We start from the raw sequence: 17,832 nt of genomic DNA on the forward strand, positions 1-17,832 counted from the left end.
TGTGATACCCCGCGGGCGGCGAATCGCCCCTCCGCCTGCGCGCCCGCCCGGCCCGGCATCGGGGTGTCGGGATCCGAGCGCGCCCGCCCTCCCTGGCGGCGGGGAGCGAGCTGGAAAGGAGAAGAGGGCCGTGGGGCGCCCCTCGGGGGCCCGCACCTGCCCGCGCGCTGCGGGGCCGCGGGAGCCTCGGAAGGGTGCGGAGAGGGGCAGGTTCCTGGACGGGCTGAGAGCGGCGCGGCGGAGGGGCGGCCCGCGAGGCCCTGGGACGGGGCGAAACGGCCCATGTGGGAGGGCTCTGGGCTCCAGGCGTCGTGGTGAGCCGGGCGGCCGGGGGACGAGGGAGGAGTCGGTCCGACGTCGTCTGCCCGGGGAGAGTCCCTGAGATTGGCGGTGGCAAGGACCCTTCCCTTCAGAGACCTGCCCTGCCCTGTTCCCCAGCGCCTCAGGAGGCCTGGACTGTCCGGTTGGGACTGGACTTGGCTGGGCACTTTCTCCTTCACAGTGAGGGTGAGATAACACCTTTCGGGCCTGGGGCCCAACTTCCTTCTTCACGGTCCTGTGGTTGGGACCACACTCCCTGCGGTGTTTCCGGATTGCAGGTCACACAGTTCTTTTATTCTCACTGTACCGTTTCTGAAATTGGGACAGGGATTACAATGGATCTGTTACCCAAGGTTTTACAGATTATGTATTTCTGACACTAGGGTATATGTCAGCTAAGCAGTGATCCATGGTGAGACGGAGGCCACCAGGAATCCAACAGTCATGTGTCGTTTCCTTTTATTCTTCTAGAATCTAGATAGAACATTCATTAAGCAGAAACCCAAACCCAGGTCTGCTGACTCCTAGTCCAGTGCTCGTGATGGCTGGTGGGCCCTGAACTAGGGGTCTGGAGGCCCGGGTTTGAATATCGCCAGCTTCTGACCTCAAGGAACCAGAATAGCATGTGGGCCCCAGGAGAAGCCCAGACCCAAAACAGGGGCAGGAGTTGACTGTGGGGACACTCCAGCGGCTGGAGGCCTCCAAGGCATGACAGTTAAACTACATCCAGGTGACTCACCCCTAGGAACACTTGTCCCCTGGTTGCCAACGCCTCCGGAGGTGAAGCACGATGATGTCTGCAGCTACCCCTGCTTTTGGAGGTTTGAGAAGGAAGTCAAGTACCCTAACGGGGCAGTAAGTCAGAACCTTATGATGAAACGGCTGAGAAGGAAACAAGGATGACCTGCTTTATTTATTTATATATATAATTTATACATATACATATATATATATATTTAAGATTTATTTATTTTAGAGAGAGAGCACACAAGCAGGGGGAGGAACAGGAGAGGGAGAGAATCCCAAGCAGGCTCCAACTCCCCACTGAGTGTGGAGTCTGACGTGGGGTTCGATCTCACAACCCTGAGATCATGACCTGAGCCAAAACCAAGAGTCATTTAACCAACTGCACCACCCAGGCACCCTGCTTACATATATATATTTTATAGATTTTTATTTAAATATTTAAATTATATATATGTGTGTATGTATGTGTGTGTGTGTATATATATATATATATATTTTTTTTTTTTTTTTAAGAGAATGCACATACCTTGAAGTTAATGTCATGCTTGGGGCAGGTAGCGTGAGCCCTGACTCCCTGGGGGTCAGCAGCCTGACCTCCAGGGGCTTTGGTGGCAGTTCAGGAGAGACCAGAACGGGAAAACAGGGAAGTCACGGCCAAGTTGATGAATACGCAATGCCTGTATTTTTGAGCCTGCGTTATGACATCAGCAGTCGGGTTCTGTGTCTGTTCTGTTTCGTTTCCTGAGGATAAAATGAGAGCAGGAAGTATGGTTGTTTGAACTCCTCACCTGCCCCAGCGCCCCAGGCCCCACCCCCAGCCCCAGGGAAGCCACCCCACAGGGCTCTTCTCAGGCCCCAGACTTGTAGGGGCAGGAGGGGCTCAAGGCCAGAGCAGTAGCAGGGCAGCGAGTGGGGGAGGGAGTGGCACAGGGGACCAGGGGTCAAGCCAGGTCACTGAAAAGTGCATGGAGCAAGTTTTTATTTTGTACAGCTTTTATAATTTCTTACACAAGGAGGGTCCAGTGTGGAAGGATTAGAAACACCAGCAGGAATAGAGGAAAAGAAAATCACCTCTGTTCTCTCTCACTTGGATTCAGTGACAGGAGGCTGTTTTGACCTGGTGAGGTGGGGTGGGGAGGGCAGGGCTGTCAACTGACTCCCAGCTCGCCTGGAATAAAACCTAGGCTCAGTGCCTCTAAGCCCAAGGTGACCTGGCCACAAGCTCATACTCCACGCCCATGCTCACCCCAGTGCTTTTGCACTGGCTGCTTCCTCTGGCTGGGAAGCTCTTCCCTTGCCCAGATCACCTCCAAAACTCAGGCCCCTGTCCACTCCTCACCGCCTCGCTAGGGTCTTGGCTGGCCCTCCCTGTCTACAGTGGACAGCCTGCTGCCCCTCCCCACACTGCTTTCTTTCAACTCCTAGAGTGACATTATTTGTTTCTCTATGTGTTAATCACCTCTCTCCCACCAGAATGTGAGCTTCACCGGGGCAGGGACCTTCTCTGTCTCCTTTATTAACCCTAAACAAGGCAGGCACACAGTGGGTGTTCAATAAATGTGCAAGGTGATGGAATCACCGAATGGCCAGGGCTGTGGAAGGGGATGGGCCCTGGGTGGGGGGTGAGGTGAGTGGGAGGCCTCGCTGGCTGATACCCTGAGGCTTCTCCAGGGACCTGTGTTCTGTGGAAAAGAGGTGAGGGGTGCTGGGGGTTCTGGGTGATAGTTTTTTCTAAAACGTATTTTTAGAATTAAAAACTTCAGAAACAAAGTTTCTCCCTGCTAGGCTACAGTCTGCCCTGATAAGGAGCCAGGGAGATACAGGAAGGGGACGTGCCTCTCCTGGGTTGAGGCGGGTGCGTGTGTGTGTGTGTGTGCGTGTATGCGTGGCGTGTGTCTGCAGAACCCAGACGCCTGCATCCCTGCCTGTCAGTTTTGACTCAAAAGCAGGAGTCACAGGGCACCTTGGTGAAGCATCTGACTCTTGATCTCAGCTCAGGTCTTGATCTCGGGGTCGTGAGTTCAAGCCCCACATTGGGTTCCCTGCTGGGTGTGGAGCCTACATTAAAAAAAAAAAAATCAGGGGTCACCCTGCCAACTCTGGCAGGGGGTGAACAGGCAGCTGAGGAGTCAGGCCTGGGTGAGGGGATGGGGGCCCTGGCCCATCCTGCTGTGGGGCCCCAGCCACAGGCTCCCCACTCTAGACCTCCAGGATTGGAGGCTCCCAGGATGCTGGCTAAGACACAGATTCCCAGACCTAAGGAATCAGACTCCTGGAGCAAAGGGGCTTGAAACCAGCATTTAAAGTGACCCCTTCGGGGGTGTTTAGGTGGCTCTGGGGACCACAAGTTGAGACTGTCTCCAAGGACAGGTTCTGGAAGCTTCACTCAAGCTGTTTTGCTTTTTAGTCTCAACTCGGACCCCTTCTGGCTGTGTGACCCTGTGAGTCTTCTTGGCCTCAGGTTGTCATCTGTAAGATGGGTTCGGGAGGATCCTAGGGGTCAGAGCAAGTGAAGGCGCTCACACAGGGCAGGCACCTTTGTAGGAAAACACGAGAAGAGTTCACTGAAGTCTTCATCGGAGAGAGAAGGGCTTTCCTAGAGGCATCTTTGACTGTCCAACTGCGGAGGGGAAGCCCCAGCCTCAGAAGGTCTCTGAAGGGTGCTGAGGACTGCAGTGAGCCGGGGGGGGATTTCGAGGGGCTCTGGGGGACTGAGCTGTGGGTTCGCTGCCTGACGTTGGTGAGAACCGGCTCTGACAGGTCTGTCTCCCAGTGAACGAGTGGCTGCCGTCCCGATGTCTCTGGCCTCTCGTCCAGTCTGCTCTCGGAGGGACTCAGCCCCCAGCTAAGTGAGTCTACTCTGGGCCTCAGAGGCTGAAGGGCCGGGGACCTGTTGGGGACAGCCAGCCACTGTCTTCCCAAGTCCACGGGGCCCAGAGTTCCCTTGTTCAGTAGACTTGAAGCGATTCGCTGGAAGCGAGTCAGCCCCAGAGCTGCCAGCATGCTGTGTGGGCTCCTTGCCCCTTCCCCGGGGCCGCCTCTCCAGGTGAGCTGTGGGCCTCCTCGGGCCTGGCACGGTTCCCAGCCCGCTTGGCCTTGGAGCAGTCGAGAGGCCGGAGCAGGGGAGGCTCGGGCCGGATTAGGAGATGACCAGAAACTCAAGATGGGAGCGATATAAATAGACTCGTAGCAAATGCTTCAGGGTTAAAAATAGAGCCTACGGGGGGCCTGCCCGAGGGTGCCCCCCGACCTGGAGGGCCCCAGGGGTGGTCCGCAGCTGGGTTGGGCCAACCAGGCGGGACAGAGGGGCCACGCCCAGCCACGTGGGGCAGACACACCGTGTGCTTGCTGCTCATTCGGAGGTCGTGCAGCGCGAGGGCCCCCTGGAGCCCACACTCCGGGCTGGTGCTGGGGCCCGACGTGAGCCGGCCTGGCTCTGCCCTCTCTGGGGTGACACACTCTGCAGGGGGGCGGGGGGGCGAATGAGCAGACCATTGTCCCAGGCCAAAGGGCCGTGTGAGCAGGCACCTGAGAGCAGTGGCCAGAGGAGGGCAGTGTGCCCCCACTGGTGCCCTGGGCTGGGCAGCTGGGTGAGCTGGAGCTGGCACCGAGGAAGGCCGGAGGGGGCGGGGCAGCGGGGAGAGAACCACATGTACTGAGTGAGCCCTGAGGCTTGCTGGGACAGTCATGGACACAGCAGGCAGGACTGCGGGGAGCGCGGGTGCAGGAGGAGCCGGGGGCAGCTCCAGAGACAGGCAGAGGAAGGGCCAGATGCCCTCAGCCTCCTGGAATCCAGGAGCCCCGCCGTCTTGCAGGAATCCTGGCTTTGGAGTCCCCCTATTCCACAGCCTCTCCCAGAAGGGCCTCACGCTACCTCTGTGTCCCTCCTTCCTCCGTGGCTCTCCTCCTGTCATGGCCGCTCAGCCAGGCAGCATCTTCCTGGGGCAGCTGCCCATGGACAGTCCCTCCCCTCCCCCAGCCAGAAGCTCCCCTCTGCCACCTGCCCTGCTGCTTTGGTCTCCGTCTGCTGGAGTCCCTGTCCTCAGCCCCCTTGGGAGTCCTCGGCTTCTACGCCACAGTGGGAATGACCGTGTCACTTCCGAGGCAGTCACCAAAGCATTGTGGCCACCCCCTGGCTCTCCCTCTTGGATCTCCAGCTCTGGGGGGAAGTTGGGAGCTATGTCGGGACTAGTCCTGTGGAGAGGTCCCCTGTGCCGAGGACCGAGGCCTCCCGCTGACAACCACGCGAGCGAGTCACCGTGGAAGGGGGTCGTCCGGCCCCCGTCAGGCCTTCGGATGGTGCAGCCCAGGCCCACAGCTTGACGACGGCCTCATGGGAGACCCTGAGCCACAGCCGCCCAGCCAAGCTATTCCCAGATTGCCGACGCTCGGACATTGTGAGATAATAAATGTTGGCCATTTGAAGCTGCTCAGTTTGGGGATAATCTGTCGTGCAGTAACGGATTGCATGTACTGTGCAGCCAGGCTGGGCCTGCGGGTGGGCGAGGGTCGTATCCAGGTCATTCCTGGATCCCAGTGCCCAGCAGGAAGCCTGCGTAGGGACACTTGCACTGTAATGAGTGATGATTGATTGATTGGCAGAAGTCAATAGCTTCCCTTCCCTAAACCATCTGGCTTCTGGTGCTGCTTTGGAGAGGGCCTCCTGTTGCTCAACCAACTCCCTGTGTCTTGGATCAGGGTGGGGTCAGAGGTCATCTTGTCCAGATGCGACATCCGAGGCCCAGGGCTGGTCATTGTCTCAGCCCTTCCAGCCAGTGGACTCCAGACTTGAAGACGCCCCCTGGGCAGGGCGTGAAGGGGTTGCCAGGGGCTGGAAACGTGGCCAGCGGGAGATGCTGGGCCCGAAAGCTCTTGAGCTGGGCTCGGGCGCCCAGGAATGAAGAGGCACAGCCTGGCCCGAGTGCCCTTTCCGGGGCGGAGATGCCAGCAGGAAGGCATCAGGGAAAGCTTGTTATATGCTTTTAGCTCTGAGGCCCCTCCCTCCCGCGTGGGGAGGGGGCACACAGGCTTCCAGACCCCAGGCCCAGGGCCCTCACCCCTCAGGATGTGAGAGGAAGGCCAGGGTGTGTGGAAGGAATGAGTCAGGGGCTCATCCCACCCCACACACCAGAGACACTCTTGTCCCAAAGGTGTGTGCATTCTCACCCACTCCCAGGGCCCTGTGGTCTGCAGCAACCAATGGGGCCTTACGGAGATCACAGCGGAGCACGGCAGGGCCAAGCCTGGAGAGGACCCTCTCATCTCCTGTCCTGTTCTATAGACGGAGAAACTGTAACTCGGGGGTCACAGAGTGAGCTGGGTGAGGATCTGGCTCTCCTGACCTTGGAGCCCCATTTTCTGGAAATGCCAAGGCTGCCAGTGTCTGCAGCCAGCCTGGGCCCCCGTGCCCGCTCTGGGCTCCTGGCCCATTTCCATTGGCAGGAAAGCCCGCTGCCCTTCCTCGACCTCTCCAAATCCTGCCCCAATGGCAAATATGTGAAAATGAAAGCTAGATCGGGTATCTTGGGCTCAGCAGTCCCCCTTTGAGAGTGAGCCCCACGGAAACAACAAAAGACTTTCTGTTCTAGACTGGAAACCAGTCCGCTTCTACCACTCGTGGATTAAATCATCATGGAGATACGTGGTGTGCCGATGGCTCCAACGGCTTTACGGACATTACCCTCCAGGACTCCCAAAGCTGGACGGCAGCGGGTAATGGAATTCCCACTTTACAGATGAGGACTGTGAGGCCGAGGTTCCTGAGTTGCACAGTGAGGACGGGCAGGGCCAGGGCCAAGCCTGGCTCAGCCTCCGTCCGCCCCGCACACCCTCGGCCACGTTGCGGTAGCCGCACGGTGTGGGAGGTCGCAGGGGCGGTGGTGGCAAGGTCTCCCAGGCATGTCGATAAGGGAAGAAGCAAAGCACAAAATCACAGTAAAAAAGAAAATGTTTGGGGCGCCTGGGTGGCTCAGTCGGTTGAACACCCGACTCTCGATTTCGGCTCAGGTCATGATCTCAGGGTCGTGCAATCGAGCCCAGTGTTGGGCTCCGCACTGGCCGTGGAACCTGCCTGAGATTCTCTCTCTGCACCCCCCCCCAAAAACAAAAGAAAACAAAAAAACGACAAAAAAGGAAATGTTTGTGTTTGCCTGCATTTGACTAGAAAGCAGGACCTAGACCTGGACGGTGAGGCATTCACTTCATATGCTCTCTCTTCAGTCTGGATTTAAAAAAAAATAACTTATAGTTATTCTTTTTCTTTTAGAGTTTTTTTTTTTTTTTAAGATTTTATTTATTTATGTGACAGAGAGACAGCCAGCGAGAGAGGGAACACAGCAGGGGAGAGGGAGAGGAAGAAGCAGGCTCCCAGCCCAGGAGCCTGATGTGGGACTCGATCCCAGAACGCCAGGATCACGCCCTGAGCCAAAGGCAGACGCTTAACGACTGAGCTACCCAGGCGCCCCTATTCTTTTTCTTTTAAAATGTAAAAATGCGTTTTGGAATGTGTTAAGCCCCTTGGCCAGCAAGTCCCTGTGCCCAGTGGGACCAGCGCCACCCCCCTGTTCCCAGAGCCCTTTGCGGAGGCCCAGGCTTGGGTTTCCTGTGCAACGTCTGCCTCCTCCTGGAAGACCAGCCAGGCTGGGCCGCACTCAGTGGGGCTCTGGTGTTGGCAGAGGAGGGCCTCACGCCGGCCTTGGTGCTAATCAGTAAAGCGGCCCTTTGAGAGGAGTGGCCCCAGAGGGCTCCCATGGGCTTTGCCTCTGCTGTCCATGCAAGACCCAGAGAGGTAACACTACCGGCCCAAGGCTGCCCATCTGGGAGAGGCTGAGCCTGGAGCCAAACCCAGGCCGTGGGGGCCCCAGCTCTCCCCCAGACCGTGTGGGGTGCTCCCCGGCCAAGACCCCTGACTGCCCAGCCACCCAGCAGCCTCTTTGCCACCTCCTGTGTCAGCTCAAACCGAGTATGTGCAGGGGACGCCACGCTGACTCTGTTCATTCATTTGTATTTTCCACTGTCAGTCCACTCACCCCCGACCCCTCCACCCCATCCATTCATCTGTCCATCCTTCAGTCCATCTGTCTGTCCATCCCTCCATCCACCTATCTATCCACCCACCCACTCATCCATCCTTTAGTCTGACCGTCCTCCCGGCCAGCTGTCTGTCCATCCACCCATCCGTCGCCTTTTTTTTTTTTTTAAAGATTTTATTTATTTATGTGACAGAGAGACAGCCAGCGAGAGAGGGAACACAGCAGGCGAGTGAGAGGGGAAGAAGCAGGCTCCCAGTGGAGGAGCCCGATGTGGGACTCGATCCCGGAACACCGGGATTACGCCCTGAGCCGAAGGCAGACGCTTTAACGACTGCGCTACCCAGGCGCCCCATGCCCGTCCGTCGCCTTTATTCGCCCAGCCTCCCCAGGGTGGCGGTCCTGCGCTGGGTGCCGTGGGCTGAGACGGGTCCGACACGGCCCTGCCTGCCTGAAGCCCACAGCAGGCTGGGGACCCTTTCCTCCTGAACTGCGGCCCGAAGGGTGAGGTGGCGTGTTTTGTGTCTGCTGTGGAGAAGGGTCAAGTTTGGGCATGTTTGTTCAGGAGGCAGAGGGCCGGCGACACTTGGCTGCAATGACTGGGAAAACACACTTGTCTCCTAGGTCACCCTCTTGGGCTGCCCGCGCCCCACCCCCACTCGCCCCTTGTCTCCTCCTTCCTCTGGTTCTGTCCTTGGCGCTCGCTGCTGTTTGGCCGTCTCTGGGCTTTTGTCACCTCATCTCTTGGTGGTCTGTCTCCCTCCCTAGAACGTAAGAGCCACGAGGCAGGGACTCCTGTCTGTGTGGTTGCTGCTGTGGTCTCAGAGCTGGGCTTTGGATGCACACAGCCCAGGGCGCCTGGGTGGCTCGGTCGGTGAAGCGTCTGCTTTGGGCTCAGGTCACGATCCCGGGGTCCTGGGATGGAGCCCCGCGTTGAGCTCCCTGCTGAGTGCGGAGCCTGCCTCTGCCCCTCCCCGTGCTCACGCGCGTGTTCTCTCTCTCTGACAAGTAAATAAATAAAATCTCTGAACGCAAACAGCCGAGCTCCCAAGCAGACACTGAGCTGTGTATCTCTAAAGGCCGGGCTGGGCATCAGGACAGAACTTGGGCGGGCTGCATCCTGCCCTTTGCCCTCTGACATGGCAGCTGCCACTGCCAGTCTGTCCCCCCTTCACCCTGCAATGGCTGGACAGGTGGGGATGGGGCTGCCCATCAACACCCAGCCTGTTCAAGGCCAGCCTGTGTCCACCCGTCAGAGCACAAGAAAACAAGTAGACATGCGTCCCTCACCTGAGGGCCACCTGGATGAGGCGGTCTGAACCCTGTGCCCCTCTACCCCGGTCCTGCAGCTTTCTGGCCAGCGGGACACTCATTTTGTGTGACCCTGGGCACTTGCACGGCTTCCTTAAGCCTGAGTGCTCCCGTGGCCACCTCGAAGCGCTGCCCTGTGGGTCATTTGGGAGCACATGCTGAGCCTCTGGGAGGGCCCGCTGGGTGACGGCCATGGGGGCAAACTCATGGGCATTGGGGCTTGGCCCTTGGCATCAGAGAGGGGCTGGTTGTTCCAGAGCGTCTGGCAATCACATCCAGCCCTGCTACCTCCATGGCCTCGGACAAATCCCCTCTCTGGGCCTCAGTGGCTCCATCTGTAAAATGGGACCATCAGCCCTGCTTCCCCTTCAGGAGCGCCCTGACTTAGTGAGAGGCCCAATCAGCAGCCCTGGCCCCTAGTCCCTAGCAGTGAGCCCCTCAGGGCTTGGTCCCCTCAGGCCTTGGTCAGTGCTGGGCGCTGGGGGCTGAGCAGAGGCAGACCCGGTGGGGCCCAGGGAGCGGGAGACAGATATGGGTGCAGCCGGAGAGTGTGGGGCCAGGGCAGCATGAAGGGCATGGAGCAGACGCTGGGCTGTGACCCGTGTTTGCTCATGGTGGGGGAAGGGGGGCTCGTGCAGCCTCCCCGTGCTCGTCCCCACTCCCTCCTGCCCTCTGGGGCCTTCTGAGGTCAGGGACTCAGTGCAGCCTCAGCTCAGCCCCAGCTCGGATGGGGTTGGTTGAGTGAATAGGATGGAGCTTCGAGGGCTGCTGGGAGGACACCATGAAGGCTTGGAGGGACAGGGGCATCACAGCCCCGGAGGTGTCCGCACCTGGTCCTGGGGCCCAGGCCTGCAGGCAGTGTGGACAGTGAATCTCCTATCTCCCGTGGCCTCTCACATACTTCCCTGACCCCTGGGTCCCAAGGGCACTGGGACAAGGGTCCTTTGAGGGGTGGGTGGGAGGGAGTCCAGCTGCCTGGTGCCTGGGTTTGGGCATTGACCTGCACGGCCTCTGCCTTCGAGGCCACCGGTCAGCAGGCTCCCGTCTCCTGTCCCTCCCCCGGTCCCTGCTATTTAAGGTCGGCCAGGAGCTGACAAGCTGCTGTCGAGGCCACCCTGGCGGTGGCAGACTGCTGTCTGGCAGGCAGAGCCCAGGGCCTTCCCTAGCACCCATGGATTTTGTGGCTGGAGCCATCGGAGGTAAGAGGCAGGCACGGGGGTACCAGGAGGCGTGCGGCAGTAGCTGTCCCACAGTCGTGGGGTGGGAGGGGCCCCGGAAGTGGTCAGGCCCCACTGTGGGCTGCAGGGGCTGGAAGGAGGCGCAGGGGGTAGGTGAGTCTGCGCTGGCCTGACCCTCTCAGCCTGGGGGCCCACGGGCAGGGGTGGGGGTGGGGACCATCTGGGGGCCAACGGGGACAGAGGGTGGTCTCTGCCTGGGCCAGGGGGAGGCTCGCACCCGTCAGCGTGGAGAGGGATGGCTGAGCTGTGGGAAGGAAGAAGAGGCCCAGGGAGGATGGGCAGTGAGGATGAACAGGCCTGGGTCCGGAAACACGGACTGCAGGGGGTGGGTCGGGGAGGGGGAGAGGCCCTGCCGAGCCCCGGCCACACCCTCTGGCTGGCTGCCCCCTGTCCCAGGCTGCTGGCCTCCCAAACTATTTTCCCTTCTGGGGAAAGGGCTGGTTGCAAAAGACAAGCCCAGAGAGGTAACTGGCCCATTGGGAAACCGGCCCGATGGGTGCCCCCGCCCCCCGCCCCTGCAGGCTGGGACCCTATTTTAGGTGAGGCACCCTCAGCCTTGCCGGTCTTGTGAAACAGCAGTGGGTGCTGGTCGATACTTCTGGGAATGGCGTGGGGTGTCCTCCTCCCTCAGGAGGGGAGGGCAGTGCTGACCCAGGACAGGCTGCAGCCCTGGCCTCCCCGGTGACCTTTCTGAGGTCTGACTATGCACCTGGCCTGAGGCCAGCTGCTTCTGGCGTGTTAAGGCCCTGAAGAGGAGGCTCAGAGAAGGGGCTTGACTTGGCCAAGAGCACGAAGCCCGAAGGGCTCTCGAGTCCTGTATCTTTCCTCCAGGTCAGATCAGATGTGGGCCTTGTCCTTGTGGAGGACAGACATGGCATGCGTGGGACAGCAGCAAAACCACGTGACCGGGGCTCTGACCGATATGTTTTCCGGCACAGAGTCAGCCCAGCTGCAGGGGTCAGGGAGGGCTCCAGAGAGGAGGTGGTGCTGTGGTGGCGCTTTGATGGATGATAGTTCGGTGAGGTCTCTGTGAGGGTCAAGGAGGGCAATTCTAACCAAGTCGTTCAGTCAGTCCTTTGTTCGTTCATCACTCACTCACTCACTCACTCACTCACTCATTCGTGCACACTTGTTGAGTCCTGGGATGCCTAGTAAATAGGGCAGAGCCCCCAAGTGCCTTTTTGTCCTCGGGTGGCCCTCACCACCCCTCGCCCCCACGGTATGTATGTAGGTCGCCCCCAGGGCTCTGTGGCTTTCTGGCTTCCTCATGGCAGTGCTGGGGCATTGAGGCTCTGGTGTCAGGAAAGGAGAAAGGAACAGGATGGTGGCACTGGCTCTTTGCGGGGAGAGGGCCCTGGTCTAGGAAGCCTCACATCCCACTCTGTTCCATGCAGACTTGTGGTTCCAGGCAGTCCTTCACAGAGCCCTGGGTGACCTGGGCTTTCCCACCTCCTGGCCTTTGTTGGGGTCTGTGCCTCTCCTCCTGACACACACCCCGCAGCCGAAAGGCAGACAGACCCTTCACAGGCTTGAGGACAAGAGCTGCCTGGCTTGGACACAGGGCCCAGCAAGTGTTGAAACAGAGGCTCCCCCAAAATGCGTCCCTGGCTTTCGGCACGAGGCACTGCTGGGCTAAGCCACGGAAGGAGAAACTGTTAGCCGCTTGCCTGAGCCTCAGTGTCCTTCTCTGCATCAACGCGCTCAGGGTTGATGAGATGCGGTGTGGACAAGAAGTGTGTGTCTGTTCTCAGCGGGAGCTGGTCGGGGTTCACCCCGACTCCTTCCATGAGACACCATCAGGCAGCTCCTTCTCCTTACCTGGTCCCTCTGATCTCCTTCCAGGTGTCTGCGGTGTTGCTGTGGGCTACCCTCTGGACACGGTGAAGGTACGGCAAATAGGCAGGCTTCCACTGCCCGTCCGAAGGCCCCTGGCTGGGATTAGGCTGCCCTCCAAGTCTCCTGCATCCATCCGTGGCCAGAAGACCTTTCCAGTCTGCTAACCAGACTAGCCCTCCCCATGCTCCTCAGGGCCGTGTCAGCCCATCTTCTCACCTGCGCGTCGGGTTTCTTGTCTTACACGGGACTCCTGGTCCCTGCTCTGCCCACAGTCAGTCAGCACAGCTATGACAACCAAGGCGTTGGCGCGTCCCCCCCCAGCCCTACTGACCTTGCCATCAGCCTGGAGCCACCCTTTCCTGAAGTCCACTTCTCTCACAGGTCAAGATCCAGACAGAGCCCAAGTACAGGGGCATCTGGCACTGCGTCTGGGACACGTACCGCCAAGAGCGGGTAGGCCGGGGCCCAGGGTAATGGGCAGGAGGATGTCAGGACCTCAGAGCCCAGGCTGGCCATTCCCAACCAGCCAGGGGGTGCTCTGTCTGAGCTCAGCTCTGTCACCTTCCAAATGGGAATGATTGTACTGACCTGCTGAGTTTCTCTGAGGATGAGAGCCAGGCGTCCCACACATAGGAGGTGCTCAGAATGAGGTCCTGCCTTCAGGAGAGGGTCCACAGGTGGCATCTAGGGCCTCTGAGGGTCAGGGAGGGACCCTGAGTGTTTGCATTTCTGTCCCCTGCAGGCTGGGCACCCCTTGAAAGCTGTGCTGGGCAGAGCTGTTAGGTGTCCCCAGCGTCCAGCTCAGAGCCAGGTCCAGAGGAGGGACTCAGGGATACTTACCAAAGTGAGCTTGGGGCTTGATGCTGGCCAGGGATGAAAAATGAAGAAACAGCAACAATAAAGCATGCTACTCAACATCGTCATCACCATCATCATCAAATAGCTGTCCTAGGTCCAGCCTGGCCCTCTGTCTCTTCAGTCCCTCACATAACCTCGAAACTGGAGTGTTACGATCCCCAGTTTAGGTCACAGAGCCTTGGCAGCAAGAAACTGGCCTGAGGTCCCATGGCCAGGGAGGCCAGAGCAGGACTGAGACCCAGGTCCCTTGGCCCAGGGCCCCTCTGGGCAGCCCTCTTCCGGTCTGCACCTCTGGCCTGACTCGGGCCCTCGGGTCCTGTCTGTTTGCCCGCCAGGTGCGGGGCTTCTACCGAGGCCTCTCGCTGCCCGTGTGCACCGTGTCCCTGGTCTCGTCCGTGTCTTTCGGCACCTACCGCCACTGCCTTGCGCATATCTGCCGATTTCGCTACGGCAGCCCCGACGCCAAGCCCGCCAAGACCGACATCACCCTGTCGGGATTTGCCTCTGGCCTGGTCCGCGTGAGTGGGGTGGGGGGGGCGGGGGGAGGACTGCGGGGTTGGGAGAGGCTGAGAGAACCCCGTGAGAGGCCACCCAGCCCCACAGAGGGGGAAACCGAGGCTTGGGGCAGTGCGGAGACTGGATGAGGGCGGGATGCTGTGGGTGAGGGCTCAGTTGACCTTGGGCAAGCTAGGGAGCCTCTCTGAGCTTCTGTCTCTTCATTAGTTAAGAGGCGTGGTGAAGGTCAAGTAAGGTTATGGGTGTAAGCCCCCAGCACAGAGTCTGACAGGCACGAGCCCCCACAGAATGGCAGCCAGTATTATCAGGAATATTATGTTACTTATGAATGTTATTAAAAACATTTAGTATTGTATTTTTCTTACACTACTTATATTAATTACACAGGACATGAATGTCATTCACATGTTAATTATGTGATCAATACTTCCATGAACCCGAGTCACAGATGTTTACCCAACACCTATCGTGTGTCGGGCCCGCTTTGTGCCGGTGGCATGTGCGGCAGAAGCAAGCCCTGGCTTTGAACCCTGCTGCACCGTGACTGGTGGGCCAGCGGCGCGCCCCAGCTGTTGCCGTGGGCAACACGAGGCTAAGGCAGGGTGGGCCCAGCAGGGTGCAGGCAGCAGGTGCGCCTCCTTACCCCGGCTCCTTCTGCGGCAGGTGTTCCTGACCTCACCCACTGAGGTGGCCAAGGTCCGCCTGCAGACACAGACGCAGCAGCGGCGCCCCTCGGCCTCGTGGCCCTCGGCTGCACCCCCCTTGTGCCCGGCGCCCCCTTCCCGTTCAGTGTCTGGGCCCAAGTACCGAGGGCCACTGCACTGTCTGGCCACAGTGGCCCGTGAGGAGGGGCTGCGGGGCCTCTACAAGGGCAGCTCGGCCCTGCTCCTCCGGGATGGCCACTCCTTCGCCACCTACTTCCTGTCCTACACCCTCCTCTGCGAGCAGCTCACCCCCACTGGCCATAGCCAGCCAGGTGAGCGGAGCCCGGGGCCTGGCAGGCGGGGTCCGGGGCCTGGCAGGCGGGGTCGGGCCCAGCACAGTGGGCATCGGGGCCGGGAGAGGAGGCGGTCGTGCCAAGCGCGGGTGCCACAGAGCCTCCCCAGGGGGCCACCTCAGTGCCCTCCACACCGGGAGTCAGGGCAGACCCACTGCGTGGCTTCGCACAGGTCCCGTCGGTGGTGCGAGCCCTGGGCTCCATTCCGGGGGGCCCCCGCTTGGCCTCCTGGGTGTCCCCGGCTGGCGTGCGGTTGAGGCGCTCTCGGCTCTCTCCCTGCAGATGTCTGGGGCGTGCTGGTGGCTGGGGGCTGTGCCGGGGTCCTGGCCTGGGCCGTGGCCACCCCCATGGACGTGATCAAGTCACGCCTGCAGGCGGACGGGCAGGGCCAGCGGCGCTACCGGGGCCTTCTGCACTGCGTGGTGACCAGCGTTCGGGAGCAGGGGCCGCGGGTCCTCTTCAAGGGGCTGACGCTCAACTGCTGTCGTGCCTTCCCTGTCAACATGGTGGTCTTTGTGGCCTATGAGGCCGTGCTGAGGCTCGTCCGGAGCCTGTCCACGTAGCCAGCCCCGACGCCCCGGGGGCTGGCCGGCGGGCGGCTTCCAGAGGTCCCGGTGGCTGGAAGAGGCGCGGACGAGCGCTGGGGTCTGGGCCCCCCGGGCCGCCACCCAGGACAGCCGGAGCCCCCCCTCGCCCCGAGCCAGAGCCGGCCGTGCCTGGGGCTTCGCCCGCGCGGCTCCGCACCGCAAGGAGGTCAAGGGGCCGTCGGCCGTCAGCCTGGGGTTGGCTTGAGGGTCACATGGGGAGGACTGGGCCTCTTGGATGAGGACGTCCGTCACACGGAGTCGTTTGCGCTTCTGTCATCCCTCCCTGCCGCCCGCGTTCACAGCACCCCCGCGCCTCCACCCGGTCCCTCGGCCTGGCACCGGCCGCCCTCCCTGCGAGGCCCCCCCCTCGGCTGCCCTCGGCTGTGCAGTGAGCTCTCGTGTGCCGGACCGCTTGGCCCGGCACTGGCTGCTCGGAGAGGGCACTGACTGCACGGCCATGGCCGGCGTGGGGCCACATCTGCTCACGCACCCTTGCCCTGAGGCAGGTCCCCGAGGCTCAGCGGGGAGCTGTTGACAATAAACTAGCTCGGAGCCTGGTCCGTGGTGCTGCGCTGTGGTCTGTGGGGCGGGCAATCAGCACATCCTCAGAGGCCCAGCCCTCCACGACTGTGTGGCCGATGTTCCCACCATGCAGATTGGCACACTGAGGCCCAGCACTCCGGCTGGCTCTACTCCCTTGGCCTTTGGGGCGCTGAGCCCCGTCACAGGTGGCCATTCAACCTCAGCACGAGGCTTGCTCTCCTCACCACCCTCATCCCAAACCCACCCCTTTCTGAGCGAAATGGTTCTGGTCCCTCCATTGCCCGGACATTTGGCTGAGAGCCACCTTTCCACAGGGGCCTGGAGGAGGGAGGGGAGGGGGTGGTGTGTCCTGAACACTGCTGGGTGCCAGGTCCCTTGCACAGGTCATCACAACAGCCTGACACCAGTGAGCAAACAGCTCAGAGGGAGCTGGGCCTGCCCGCTGTGGCGGGGGTGGTGGGTGGACTGGCGTCTACACTTCTCAAGTCCTCTAGTTGGCACCACACGGCTTCCAGTCACGGGGGCTCTCAGGGGCCAGGGCTCTGGTAAAGCCGGCCAACACCTGCCTCGATTATCCTCACTCACGGACACTGGCCTTGACCATGTATTTGGACCAAAGGACCTCTTGTGTTCTGGAAACTCTTTCCCAGAACACGTGGGTGGACCTTCCGGTCCCAGTCCGCTCCTGTCATACTGTATTTACTTACACCCAGCGTTCTCTGCCAGAATACCCTTCCCCCTTCTCTGCCTCGCTAACTCCGAATCCCAGGCATCACCTCCTTCAGGAAGCTCTCCCAGCCTGACCACTAGGCTGCTTTCTAGGCTCCCATGGGGCCCTAGCTCCTTGTTTTGGTCACTCATCTGCCCCACACCCCTGACACCCCACTGCACCCACGTCTGATTTGGACTCTCCAGCACAGGGCCTAGCACATAGTAGGTGCTCAGGGGGTGTGGAATGAAGGAAGTCCTGCCCTAGATTTCAGGAAGTTCATCCAGCTTCAAGTTAAAGATGCTGGCGTTCTAGCCAGGTGCTGGGAAAAGGGTACCAGCTAACAAAATGTTGAGAATTCATCAAAACCCTGACCCCACGTCCACTTTTGGCAAGACGACTGGTACCCATTTGCTTTAGCCTTGCAAGGAGAGTTACTGGCAGCACTCCCGGCTCTGCCAGTCACAGCTGGGGAGCGTGGGGACTCCGGTTGGAGATGCCAGCCCGGCCCACGTTGGCGAAATGGCTTTGCAGGAAGGCCAGGTCCCAGGTCCTCAATGCTCTCTAGGTGGCAAGGCCCTTTGGAGGGCTGACCCAGCCCCCTCTTTTAGAAATGGGGAAGAGAAGGCGGGCCCAGCTGGGTCTTCCCATTAACCGTGGCCACCTTAATGAAGTCCAGGCTGCACCTGAAATTTCAAGTGGGAGATACAGGGTGGTGTCCCCAGGCCTCCCACAGCCGACAGGAGAATCATGCGCCTCTGTGAAGGGCCAAGGGGCACAGAACTCCCTGGGAGAGCTGCATGTCTGATGGCAGGGAGCCCCCTTCTTTGTTCTTGTTCTGAACTGTGTGCTCCCTGCTCCTAGCCAGCCCCCCCCCCCCCCCTGCAGTGCCCTGTCCCCAGCCCCAGCTCAGCTGCGATGGCAGTCGGAGCTCCTCTGGTAGGAGTCCCCACACCACAGGGGCTGCGACTTGACCTCCTGCTGACACCTGCCGAGCTGTTCCACCTGTCCATCCTAACCCCAGGGGATTCCTTCAGAATCTGCTTTTTTAGCAAAATGCAGGGCTGGGAGCGGCTGTGGCCCTTACCAATAGTGACCATTGGGGGTCACCTGACCACTGACCCAGGATACTGTTCCTAAG

At 60.2% G+C, this 17,832-nt stretch overlaps 1 protein-coding gene across 1 annotated transcript; it reads left to right on the top strand.

Moving 5' to 3' along the window:
* The first annotated feature begins 10,483 nt into the window (after positions 1–10,483).
* On the top strand, positions 10,484–15,996 carry SLC25A47 (solute carrier family 25 member 47). The gene is made up of 6 exons (XM_045775435.2): positions 10,484–10,606; positions 12,488–12,531; positions 12,863–12,934; positions 13,675–13,857; positions 14,519–14,831; positions 15,135–15,996. The coding sequence occupies exons 1-6, from the start codon at positions 10,579–10,581 to the stop codon at positions 15,413–15,415; spliced, it is 921 nt and encodes a 306-aa protein (XP_045631391.1). The 5' UTR covers positions 10,484–10,578; the 3' UTR covers positions 15,416–15,996.
* The last annotated feature ends 1,836 nt before the right edge of the window (positions 15,997–17,832 follow it).

The sequence above is a fragment of the Ursus americanus genome, chromosome 26, assembly GCF_024610735.1.
Source record: "Ursus americanus isolate L20-20 chromosome 26, mUrsAme1.1.p, whole genome shotgun sequence".
In the NCBI taxonomy this organism is placed as follows: Eukaryota; Metazoa; Chordata; class Mammalia; order Carnivora; family Ursidae; genus Ursus; species Ursus americanus.

What these genes read in the sequence shown, in the direction of transcription:
- SLC25A47 (XM_045775435.2), top strand. Translation starts at nt 10,579, where the DNA reads ATGGATTTTGTGGCTGGAGCCATCGGAG. An exon ending in TGTGGCTGGAGCCATCGGAG is followed by an intron (nt 10,607 to 12,487) that starts GTAAGAGGCAGG and finishes ATCTCCTTCCAG; the next exon opens with GTGTCTGCGGTGTTGCTGTG. An exon ending in ACCCTCTGGACACGGTGAAG is followed by an intron (nt 12,532 to 12,862) that starts GTACGGCAAATA and finishes CTTCTCTCACAG; the next exon opens with GTCAAGATCCAGACAGAGCC.